The sequence below is a fragment of the Equus asinus genome, chromosome 3, assembly GCF_041296235.1.
Source record: "Equus asinus isolate D_3611 breed Donkey chromosome 3, EquAss-T2T_v2, whole genome shotgun sequence".
NCBI classification, from domain to species: Eukaryota; Metazoa; Chordata; class Mammalia; order Perissodactyla; family Equidae; genus Equus; species Equus asinus.
The window spans coordinates 59,381,858-59,395,070 of NC_091792.1; the positions used below are offsets into that span (position 1 = coordinate 59,381,858).

Consider the following 13,213-nt stretch of genomic DNA (forward strand, 5'->3'; position numbering starts at 1 on the left):
AAGGCAGAAGGATACTGAGCCACCTTATGGAAAGCTGCTCACCGAATACCAGCATTAGATTCTTGTGTGAGCAGAGAAAAAACTTTTATTGTGTTAAGCCATGAATTTCAAGGTTTATCTGAATCCTCCGCTACTCTTACTCAACGATTACACAGTATACGTAGTTCTAAAAACTACTTTGTGAGAGCAAAATATTTGAAAGCCACTGATGTAGTTCTTCCTTTCTTTCATTAAATATATATATAATACATAAATATACATATATACCTAATGCTTATATGTTTATATAAATACATACTTATATATTATATATGTTACACACACACATATGTTTAAGAGCAAATAAAAATTTACTTAAATTTATACATTTAGATTTTAGACAATGGTGTCTGATTAGGATGCAATTGCCTTAGGACAACCTAAGTCCAGGAATTTATTTATCAGTTTATCCTCTTACAATTTAAACTTGGCAGGCTGGGCCCAAGGATCTGATGGAATTTGATAAGACCGTCAACATGCTTTAGTATCATTGTATCCTTTATAGCACGTGTACAGTGATGGTGAGATAGTACTTCTTGAGTACACAGCTAAAGTCACAGCATAAGACAAAGAAGACAAATGATCTTAAGGATTAGTGATAGGAATTAGTAATAAATCTATACATCTGTATGCCTAAACACATAGGCTGTTACTCATACGCAAGATGACTGCAGGGTCATTAGCTATTGTAGAACTAGACCTCAGAACATTGCACCAGTTCCCCATATTAGAGCCCTTCAGACTTGAATGGTATTTTCCAGACCAGACCTTAATCAACATATGTCTGCACTAATATTTACATAGAACACAATAGTTTGAAACACACGTATATAAGTTTACTGACAAAAGAATTATTCAGTAATTATTTGTGGAATGAGTGAATATATGTGTGGAAGCATTACTTGAAAACTGGGTAAAAAAGATATTTTAATGGTTCCAAGTCAAACTTAGAAATTCCTATTAAAATTTAGTGTCACTATATGCTTAAGATAAAATTTTAGTAAGAGGAATTAGAATTGGTGCTAATGAGTTTGAATGGAACCACAGCACTAAACTGGTAGTATATTGGAAATTCAAAAATGAAGTCTAGAGGCAAGGTTGCAGTCAATATTAAAGCAAATAGTTTTTGAATCTTTTTCACTGTGATTCACAATAAGAAATATATTTTATATTGAGAATGAGTACAATCATAAGTACATGAGATGCCTGCTGTATTTTCTATTCATTTTCTTCTCTTCTTTTCTATCATATCCTATCCAATGGGACGCATACAATTTGAAAAACATAGATCCAGCCATGTTATAGGAACCATGGTAGTCTTTGCAAACTTATCTAAAAGATTAAGGCATAACTAATCTTTTGTTAACTCTTTCTTTGGCCTTCTCTAAAGTGGCTATCTATCGTTTTTGTTAGCTCAGCATGGATTCACCCACTTTCTGGTAATGGCAGCATAATTTTCTTCTTGGAAACTACTCCTCTTCTTTTCTTAGTCCATAGGGTTCAGGTCAATTTCCTGCCTTCCTCTTCGGTCCCCCACCACTCTCTAATTCTACCAGCTCTGGGGGAGGCATGCCATCTTGTTCTGGTCAAGCAGATTAGCCATCTCTGAGCACAAGGATTGCCTCAGTAGTCAGCTCCTAAGCGAAGCAAGGCCAAGGAGCTCTGTTGCCAAAAACAAGCTCTTGTTTTGCCAGACTGGAGCCTGGTAAGAATCAGGCTGTAGATCTTGGAAGCCATCATCTGGGATCCAGGAGGGAAGCAAACAAAGAGGAAAGAGATGGAGGACTGATGACAACATTTGTGACCCTGGATCCAGTCACCTCTTCCTGTGCAACAGCAAATCTGCCCTCTGAAATTCTAATGTAAGAAAAACCCACACTTCAAATGATATTTAGTATGTGAATTGACTTAAATTTATTAAAAATTTACATTTTCAGATCTCTTCGGCATCCTAAATTTATTAACAGACAGAGCAAAAACAGACAGAAATCATCACATAATCATTTGAATCTTAAATGGTACTACAAGTATCTAAAATTATTTTTATATGGGAAAATTAAGTTTGTTGGACATTTCAACATCATTATCAAGTCTCAATGTTTTTTTCAGTGTCCACATAATTTTAGTTCTGCTGCTCTGGGAGCCCTATTTTCATTTATTAAGAAAAATACATTTGAAAAAATACATATTATTTATATTAGGATTTTCACCGAAAAATACAATGAAGAAAACTAAGGCTTCCCCCACTCCCAGATTTAATATTTATTTTTTTCTCAATCAGTATATAGAGTTATCATATAACATAGACTTATTTAAAGCTATTTATAGAAGATAAATTTTAATGTAAAATAGCTTTTTAAAGTACAGCTCACATCTTTTTCAGTTTTACTCAGTATATGATTTTAAATGTCTGCATAGTTTATTAAAATTAATTCAAAATTAAAAAATTAATTCAAAGCACAAAGTATACTGAAGGCTGACAGTACAAAGAATTATCCATAAATGAAAAGTTTAAGCTACAGCTTTGAATGTTACAGTAGAAAAATAAGTAAGATAAGTGACACTCCACACACCTCTGTCATTCACTGATTGGTCCCTGCCGCGCTGTACAAACATGTTTGTGTCTAATTATACAATTTACCTCTATTAGATGTTGACTGGTGTCCATTTCTGGGTGTTTTTCATATACATTATGTGAATATCTTGACAACAGTTATTCCTATTCAAATTGCTCTTTAAAAGTGAAGGCAACAGGTCTTAATGGCAGAAAAAAAACCAAGCAAGCTATGACAACACTCCAGTACCTCTAGGAAATCCTTATCAATTTCACATGGATGGATTTTGCTCCAAGCTGGGAGCTCCAGAGTCAGGAGGCAAAGTGAATCACTTATGCAATACTTCTATGAGGAAATGATTGATTTGGAAATCTTGTGCTTTTACTATTATTAGCATTAATTACTGCTTGCAAATAGTGTTACCCAAAGCAGGTGCATTTAATGATCCTATCTTAAAATACCTGACAGGGAAAACAGCAAAACATCATAGCTATTTTTACCTCTTGTTGTTATGGCATTGAGCCTACAAAAACACTTACAATTGAGACTGTGACAAAATTGGTTTCTTCTCCTCAATAGCTACACATAGAACACTAAGTAACTTCTGGAGATTAGAAAGAGAGTTTTCCAGACAGGTAGGTGCTTTTGAAATTGGTACAAATAGACAAAGAAGTAACCTGAAAAAAAATCACATTTGTATTTTTTTTCTTAAAGAGTGTATCCTAAATATGACTTTTTAGGAGCACTAACTATCCTTTTTGCTATAACTGTTACGAGTTTCATTCCTGAGATTTTTGGAGTCAATTACAGTTCTTAAAGTACACAAAGAGGAAAGAAATGTTTTTCCCACATGGGAGGCTGAACTGTGGATCAGCATCTCAGCCAGTTACTTTCTGTTGTTTTTCCATACATCAGATTTTTCATTTGGGATATATTTACATTGCAATTTACTCCTTAACTACCAATCCTCAAATACATCACATCTTTAAAGAGCTGAAATGTTCAGCTGAAAGATGGTATATAAGGAAAAGTTATTGTTACTAACCACTTGCCATTGTAGGCAGTTTCCCACTTTAAAGTGGGGAACGTAGAAACAAATGAGTTTTTATATCTGGTTTGATTTAAATAACAATTCAAGTATCTCCTTTAAAAAAATGATGTTCTGAAAAACATTAATATTTATGAACCACAAATTTAAACACATTTTCTGCAAGGCAGAATATTCCTTGAATATCCTTTGTTTTAATCATTACTTAGACTATAAAGAGCAAAACCTGGCTTTGGTCCACATCATATCTTGATAGTTCCTAACTTTTTTATCTATACACTTAACTAATCATTTAGAAAAAAATGAACACCAAATGCATGAAGGAAAGCTTCAAACAATAACATTTCATTTAAGAAGCTATATTCAAATGAAGATATGGTCTGAATATAAGTCATTCATGCTTAGTCTCAGTGATGGATGATATATAAGATGTTCACTGAGTTTTTGTGTGGAACGGAATTGTATCATAGTTTTGAAAATGAATTCCCTTAGAAGTTGTGATCTTCATAATAGCGCCGTTTAAAGCATCATCTTCAATGAGTGTTATTAATCCATTGGCAATCATCGATGGACTGAAAATAAAGGAAACATTGGTGTTTTAAAACTAAAGATGAGGCACAATTACTACTTCGTTTTGAATTACTTTTGAAGAATCTATTACCTTTCACATATAATAGGGAAACGTATATCATGAAGCTATTGCTCCCTCCATTTTTTATTCAACTAGATGTTAACTAAATTATATGATAAATTTAGTGGTAGATTTCCATGCCTAACCTTCTGTCATTTTGACAGGAAGGATTTTGTGAATTTATATTTATTATTTACATTAAGAAAATAATTATTTTCTCATCTTTACCCTATCAGTAGACCTTAGATTCATCAGACAGAAGTGTAATTAGAGTGAAAGTACAAAGAATTATAGCTAACATTTACTGAACGTCTATTATGTGTTGTTGTTTTAAGTACCTTACATGTATCAACTTATCTGTGGACTTTTAAAAGTCCCCTAAGTTTGTTTTAGCATCATCTCCATGTACATTTGAGAAAATTGAGTGCCTAGAAGTTGACAGATAAGTTCATGGTGAGTGGTGGAGCCAGGATTTGAGTTTAGATGGTCTGGTTCCTTCAACAAGATAGCTATAACTCTGTTCTGTGGAACCTCAACTGCTCTAACTCAGACGTTCACTAAACATGTGTATAGATCAACTGTTTCGTATGAAAATGGTTGAAGTTAGGGGGCCATGTGAAATTTCACATAGGGTATATGTGACTATTGCTTGGAATTTAGGCAGATAAGGTATCATTGCTTCTAAAGGTAACTCAACATCACCTTATAAATACCTGATTATGGCTGAAGGTATTAATGATGTGTTATCTATATCTCAAAGCAAAATTTACAACATACAAGCATATTCCATTTAGAAACCTGGAAAAATATTTTCTTTCAAAGAGTTCACCAAACCAAAACTTTGAAGCTTGCATTACATTTCTCACATTTAAAAGTTTATTTTTTCCCTTTTTATTGCTTATGTCTACATACTACTTTGCTTTATCATATAAAGGAAGAAAGGTATAGTTTTACTTACTCCAAAATTCCATAGAATTTCATCATATCCTTGATATGATCCTTATATTCTATATATTGTCCCATGTTTTCTTCTTTTTCAATGGATTCAAGGATGGGCGTATTAACAAAGCCTGGGCAAATGGCATTCAGTCTCACACCACTGTTCATAAGGTTAGCTGCCATCTGCCAATTAGAAGTAGAAGGTTGCAGATTTAAGTAGTTTTGTAAATGTATAGCACAGGACAAACTGATAATTAAAGCTATTTAAAAGTCTCTGATGAGAAAAATACTAGTCAAATAGCTTTCCAGTTATATAACAATGATAACGTTAAAGTTGACTGATAGCAGAAATTAAAAGAACACATATTTAAAGAGCTGAATTAATTCCTGAAAATCTTACTTAATTTTTTTAAATCAACACTACTGGGCAATTCCTGAAAATATATAATTACCTACGTTGCTCTTATCTACTGAACTCTGCAGGAACCTGAAAGTGAGAAGCTGAGGCGTAGAATTAATATCCCAAGTGTTTTTTCAAAGATGAGGGTTGTATAACAGAGAATATTTGCTTAAAAATTACTGTTAGTGGAAAGTTTTAGAACTTTCATTGATTCTCAAGATACTCTTAACAATCTGCACTATCCAGAAGACAATTTCAGTATTTTCAGATTAACATTCTTTGGCTTAATTTTCAACCTATTGATTTTATGCGAACTATTTGTAAACCAAGTTGTAGTCAAGCCTCATGCTTTGTGGATTCCATTTGCTTACTTGCTAAAATTTATTTGTAACCCCAAAACTCAATACTTGGGGAGTTTTTGGGGTCATTTGTGGACAAGCACAGAGGAGTGAGAAATTTAAGTTACCCGACTCAGACGTTCCAGCCGAGGTCAAACCAAATAACGCTCTGCTTTCTTGTTGCAGCTCTTTTACTACAAAAGTGTCCTTTTCGCAGTATATTTAGTCCATGTTTTTCTCATGTTTGTGCTTTTTGTTGATGATTCTGCTATTTAAAATGCCCCCAAGCATAGTGCTGAAGTGTGGTCTACTGATCCTGAGTGCAGGAACGCTGTGATGTGCTTTATGGAGAAAATATGTGCATTAGAGAGGCCTCCTGTACCATGAGGAGTAAGTGCTGTTGGCCTTGAGCTCCGTGTTAATACAATACATGGTAAATAAGGCATCTTTAAACAGAAATTCACATAAAACAAGGCTGTGTATTGATCGGTTGATCAAAATGTTGTGACCAGAGGCTCGCAGGAACTTCATCCTGTATTTCCCCTAGGAGCAGTGGTTCTGTATTTGCTAATTCAGTGTTTGCAAGTGATTTTATAGAACATAACTACTGTGAATAATGAGAATTGACTGTACAAGTTTCCAGTCTTGTCACTGTAATTACAAAATTTCTGGTCTTTAAGATTTACCTGGCTTGTAATAGCTTTATGTGTTCACTAAAAGTCAAATTAAAGATTAAGTCTTTGCAAATTAAATAAAAATTTCCAATCAACTTAAATTAAGATTGTGAGAACCGCTTGTCTTCCTTTTGGTTGAACATTTACATTTCACACACCTGTTTTTTCCATCCCTATATTTTTTCTCTCGTTGATGTTTTCCTCTTTATCTGTGTGGCCTCTCTCTTTGTCTCCCAACTGCCCTTTCCTCTTCTCCCATTGTCCTCTCTAATACATTCTCCAAATAGCACCAGAATAATCTTCTTAAAATGGAAATCTGATCTTGTCACTCCTGTGTATAAAAGACCCATGGATGGCTGCACTTAAAATCTAAGCTAATTCCTGCGGCCCCTAATCCTCTTTTGCTCTGGCTCCTGCTTATATCTCCAGTCATTCCTCATCCTACTTCCCCCTTGCTCGTCAAGCTCCCTTGAAGCTGCCTTTTTTCCAGTTATCATGAAAAGGCAAGCATTCTCACTTCACGCTATCAATGCACGTGGTCAGTTAGGTCTAAGATATTTTTCCAAGCTCTGTTTACCTTTCACCCTAGGCCTTCATGGACACATCATCCTTGACTACTCTACCAAGTGATGCCTGCCCTACCCCTCCTGCCCACCCCCACACTCTCACTCATTTTAATCACATTCCAGTGGCAGGCAATGTTTGGAGTATACTGTGTATTCTACTTAAGGAAGCCTGAAGTTAACAATTTTGAAATTTGCAGTCAATTTTAAAGACAAAGTATATCTTCTCATTATTTACCCTTAGGATATTTTTCAACAACACATCAGTGTCTAGAATCTACTTCCTTTTAAAAATGATCTGTTCTTGATTTGGTTCTTTATGTGACCTGAAAACTATTTTTTATAATAAAGATTGAAGTATAACATTATTTTTCTATTTTTTTCCATAGGTATTGAACTCTCAATTTATTCCCTTGTACTTTACAGAACTCATGTTTCATATCTGTACGTAAAGAGGAAAAGAGACACTGTGGCTGTCAGATCCTCACCGCTGCTGAGCGTGTGAATCCAATTATGCCGTGCTTTGAGGCACAATAAACAGGCTGCTGTGCAACAGGAATGAGCCCTGAAACACACAAAAAATTCAAACAATTTTATTAAAAAATAAGCAGACAAATCCCCATAATTGCTATGCAAATGAATACTTTGTGCCTGTTCCGTTTTAAGATCAATCTAGAAAATACACTAAAACAATCAGCAGAAAACTTTGTAAAACTCACTAGCCTTAGCATGGTTTATTCCTTCCATGACCTCTGCTATTCTGTCCAGACTTTATGGTGGGTAAGTTATAGCCTAGGGAGGCAGCCAAGAGGGATATATAAGTTTTTCTGTCTCCCTGACTTTCTGTCAAGAGAAGTTGATGTTATTTAAAACACCAAAACAGTCATCTTTAAATCCTGTAAGTTACCATCTAATTTTCAGTTTTTAAGTCCGGATTTCACATTTTTTAAAGCTTACAAAAGGCTGAGCTTAAATTGCTTAAATGGGATTTGGAGATTATTTGTCTTTGCTATAAATTAGTATGCATTTCCCTGTCACCAACAGCACTGAATGATGCCTCTAAGTGTTTAAGTGAATTTGTTTTGATTTTGATCTGTAGTAGATGCCTACGTCCTATGACCTCGGAAAAGAAAACCAGAAACAAAAATGTGTAGTCTTATTCTATTTCCATTCATACTTATGTACTCAACAACAGAAGTCAAGCAATTTTAGAACTGGTTTAACTTTCCACATATACACAATAGCAACTGTTCAAAAATATCATTACATTCATAGTCTGGAGAAAAAGTAGTAGTATAGCAGGTATGGCAACTTCCCCTACTTACTGGCTCAACCGCCCAAAAAGAAACAAGAGAAGAAAAACCTATTTTACTGTGGTAACTATTACTATCAAGATTATTTCTCCTAATTGTCAATTGTCTATCTAATCAACAGAGAAGCTTTTAACTAGAGCCATTTGCATATTCCAGTTATTAACCAATGTCTTGAATTAACTCGTTTTAATATTTTTTAAATTTTTGATTTCTCTGAGTCAAGACAGGGATCCTTGATTACTATAATTTTATTAATATCAAATGTCGTCCTAATAATACCAAATTAGCCTGCTGAGATGCACTCATCCCCACCCAGCTAACTAGTCCCAGAACGCCAACAGTCAGTTGAGCGTGTTGTGCCAAAGTTCAGCAATAAATGCACACCGTAACCACTCCCTGGGTGCCTGCCAGGCCTCAATTTATAAAGTATGTTTGCTCAAGAGCAGTTTAAGTCCTTGAGGATGGTAGGTCACACATAGTGGGTCCACCCAATGATCTCAAAGTACAGTAACTTGTAGTTCTCTCTTTGTTTTTTTTTTTTTTTTGGTTTAAGCAAAATGTCTAAGTTAATTAAACTTGTTGGTGTCAGTCAACAAGAATTTATGACGACTCTACAGGGTACACAGGTGTATTAGGACTTCGAGATAAAGGGAATAAATAGGTGCAGCCAGGCGTTGCTGCTTTTTGCTGTTAGAAGTTAGTCGCTGTCTTACTCACCCCTTAAATGTTTATGAGGCCAAGGCAGTGGTTGTAGGATGGTATTCATGGATTGCAGGAAATGCAGAGGGAACCTTAATCAGAGATAAGCTAGCTGACACAGTCACATAAAGCACAAGGATGCTGCTCATAAATGTTGTCAAAGATGAATTTGGAATGAGTTTTTGTTGCATACGTGGAGGTACTGAACTTCTGAACCCAAGCTAGTTCAAAGTGTCACAGAAGTGAGATAAATCAAATACTGTCATGTTGGTTCTGTTTAAGCAGCAAGCACAAAGCATGCACCTTCCTTTCAAGGTAGAATGGTAAATGCAAACAGAATGTGAAAGAATTTGTTTGCAGTTTTAAAGTGGCACTTGGTTTTATGAATCTCGTAACATTCTAATGACATTTTCCCTGCTATCCTGCAAAATGTTTACTCTTGCATTACTTTCACTCTCTGATATTAGATTCCAGGCTGCATAAATCAATTTCAGACATTCAGAAACCAAGTGTCCTTTTTTCTTTAACTTTTTTTTACAGCTGTATTGAGGTATAACTGACAGAAAAACTTATATATCCCTCTTGGCTGCCTCCCTAGGCTATAACTTACCCACCATAAAGTCTGGACAGAATAGCAGAGGTCATGGAAGGAATAAACCATGCTAAGGCTAGTGAGTTTTACAAAGTTTTTACAAAGTGTACATATTTAAGGAGTACGGTTTGGTAAGTCTTGACATATGTATACACCCATGAAACCATGACCACCATCAAGATAATGAAAATATCCATCACTCTGAAAGTTTCCTCGTGCCTCTTTGTCATCCCTTCTTTCTGCCTTTCTCCTCCCAAGGCAACCACTGATCTGCTTCATGTCACTACAGATTAGTTTGCCTTTTCTAGAAGTTTATATAAATGTAATCATACAGTGTAAACTCTTTTTGGGTCTGACTTCTTTCACTTAGGATAATTACTATGAGGTTCATCCACGTTGTAGTGTGTATCAATACCTCATTTTTTTTTCTCTTTTTGTTTTCTTAAAACTATTCCACAGTGAGGATATACCCATCAATTGCACATACATTCACCTGTTGATAGATATTTGTGTTGTTTCCAACACTGGGGTACTACAAATAAAGAGAATTCTATTTAGGCAAGTTGTAGTTAGTTTATTTGTCAGAGACTTTTGCTTTATCTCCCCAGCACATATAGATTTTAACCGTTGCTGCTTATGTTTTGAACAGGTGGGGTGGTTAGTGATTCACAGCGCTTTCCCTTCAACTTGCCAACTGACTTTCAATGTAGAAACTGATTATCTTTACCTCAGTTTGAGGCTTTGAAAGGAGGTTAAATGGAGAGAGAAAAGCTTTTTTTTAAGGTTTCTGTCTTTCTTCTCACAATGATTTTAGTTGGGGCGGAAATATTTCAGAAATCCAACACTTTCCATTGGATCTTAAGACTCATTTTTCCTTTAAAAGTATAATATTCTTGCTATTGTGGTTTAGCTCCACTATTGGTGAACCATACTTCTGCTCCTTAGCTTAGAGCCGCAACAACATCTGCTGTTTCTATGTGCTTCAAATAAAAATGGGTTCTGAGACTGATAATCAGAGTCAGCACAGGGGGTTGTGCAGGGTGAGTATTATGATATGACTCTGGGGACATCATTCCCATGGCCGTTTGTGTAAATTGTGCCCCCAAAAGTTCCTGCAATTTACAACCTGCACAACTCTACATGGCAGCCCTGTCTGGTAGAGGAGGATGACTGAGGCAAAAGAGACTGAGAAGGATGAACCAGTGGAGGTAGGAAGAAAACGAGGTAAGCATTGTGTCATAGAAATTAAAGATGGAAATATTTTAAGAAGTCTAGAGTGGTTTCTGTTATCAAGGGCAGACATATGAGAATTGCTCTCTTTGAGATATGGACATGTCTCAATATCTCTTGTCTAAAAATAGTACGTCTCTTGGTCTCCTATCTTTCTCCAGCTACCACTCCATTTCTCTTGACAAACAAAAGTACTCAAAAGAGTTATTATATTCATCATCTCTATTCTCTTCACCTCCCATTTGCTCCTCAACTCTAGTTAGGCTTTCATCCAACCACTTCAGTGAAACATATCTTATAGAAGTTGCCAATGACCAACAACTTGCTAAGGCTAAATCTCTTGTCTTCACCTTGCTTGATTCCTTCCTCAGCAGCAACCAAGACAGTTAATTATGCTTTCCTTGAAACACTTCCCTATTTATGCTGATGTCCTTCTACTTCACACTTACTAGCAGTTACTTCCCCACATCCTTTGCTGGCTCTGCTTCAGTGACCGACCCATCAATATGCTGGAGAACTCCAGAGTTACCCCTGGCCCTCTTTGCTTTTTCTATGCACACAGTCTTTCCCTAGCTGACCTTATCCACTCCTGTGGATGAAATTCATTCTCTCAGTGTCTCTTTCTTCCTCATACACACACACACACACACACACGCAATTCTCAAATTTAAATTCCAGATCTCCAGCCAGGATCCCTTACTCGGTCTCAATCTCCAGAGAGGGAGCTTTGGAGCTTTGGGTTATTTATTGACATATTTCCCATTAGTTTTCTTTCCTTACAATATGGTGTGTGCTCATTCAAAAGGTTTTATAGGAGTGAATTCATTTTAGAAATACCTGTTTGGTACCAATTAAATGCCAAATACAAGGAAAGCATGTTTTAAATACAGTCAATTAAAATATCTAAAACCAATGGGAGGACCACTATTTTATCATAATGTTATTTCTTATAATATTTAACCATTTAAAAATGTCCTTTTAATGGAATTTGTCTGGAGAGATTATAGCACAGTGGTTTGGACTTTGGGTGCAAGACTGGCTGAGCTCAACCTGAATCCCCCACAGTGAGCTCTATTAGCCCTTTAGAGGGGTGACTGCTGTGTACTACAGTGCTATTTTTCTGTGAACTACACTAGTAATAGTAGCTACTGTGAGTCTTGAATGAGGTAATTACATAAAATACTTAAAACAGTGCCTGGCACATAATAAGAACTACTATTTGCTATTATTTTTATATAAATACAAATTAAAGTTAAATATTTTTCCTTACGATGAAACACCTCAAAGTCTTATTTTATTGACTTATTTACCTGTTTATCCACATCTTGCCTTTTTACATATCTTTTACGCTACAATGCCACAAATCTGCTATAGTGTCCTAACTTGGCTTGGTTTCTGAAACTTGGCAAACTGTGGAATGTTGCTAATCCTAATTCAAAAGTATTTATAGAGGTGCATTCATTTAAGAACTATGAATTTAGTACCTTTTAAGTACCAAGGATAATGAAGTAGTATTTTAAATACACTCTAGTGAAATGTGTAAAACCAACAGGAGGACCCCTGGTGGAGGGGTAGGGTAGAACTCCATTGACTGAACAGCCAAATCAACCCATCGGACTTCACAGAGAGGTTGCCAACATAATAACTACAGTATCAGTTGCTGGAATGAATTTGGGTTTTTTAAATCTTGCAAATTAATTCCCACATGCACAGGGAAATTATTTTGTCTTAATGTTACAGGATTTAAGAACAACAAAACAAAGGAACTGTGACAATGAGAGAGCAGTCTCTAACGAAATGTCATTTTGGTTAATGTGAGAAATCTTGTGCTTAAAAATGGATAGTTTATATTAAAAAGTTAAGAACACATTTTTCAATACTTAATCTAGGCCCAGCATTGTACAAGTTTATTTATAGAATTGCAAAACAGCTCTTTCCAAATTCTAACACATCTAATTAGTAGCAGGTTATGTCTGTAATAAGTGGACACAGATTTAGAAAAAAATTATCCATAGAAATTCTACCCACAGAGAAATATTTTCTACAACCACTCAGGATAATAACACCAAATGGCATTGACAAGATAATTATAAAAAAAAAATTTAAATATCTGAAAATTACATATGCAATTATAGAACGAATAAGGCAGTCACTTAGAAAAAATATAATTTCCATTTCCACATTAGTTCTTC

At 35.3% G+C, this 13,213-nt stretch overlaps 1 protein-coding gene across 1 annotated transcript in view; it reads right to left on the minus strand.

The window, feature by feature from the left end:
• Positions 1–1,929: 1,929 nt before the first annotated feature.
• The window catches only part of HPGD (15-hydroxyprostaglandin dehydrogenase), a 30,307-nt gene continuing 19,023 nt past the window's right edge, over positions 1,930–13,213 (minus strand). The window contains exons 5-7 of the mRNA XM_014842133.2: positions 7,676–7,752; positions 5,232–5,395; positions 1,930–4,214 (exon numbers count right to left, since the gene is read on the minus strand). Of these exons, the coding sequence (XP_014697619.1) occupies positions 4,076–4,214; positions 5,232–5,395; positions 7,676–7,752 (380 nt within the window). The 3' untranslated portion in view covers positions 1,930–4,075. The remainder of the gene's footprint in view (positions 4,215–5,231; positions 5,396–7,675; positions 7,753–13,213) is intronic.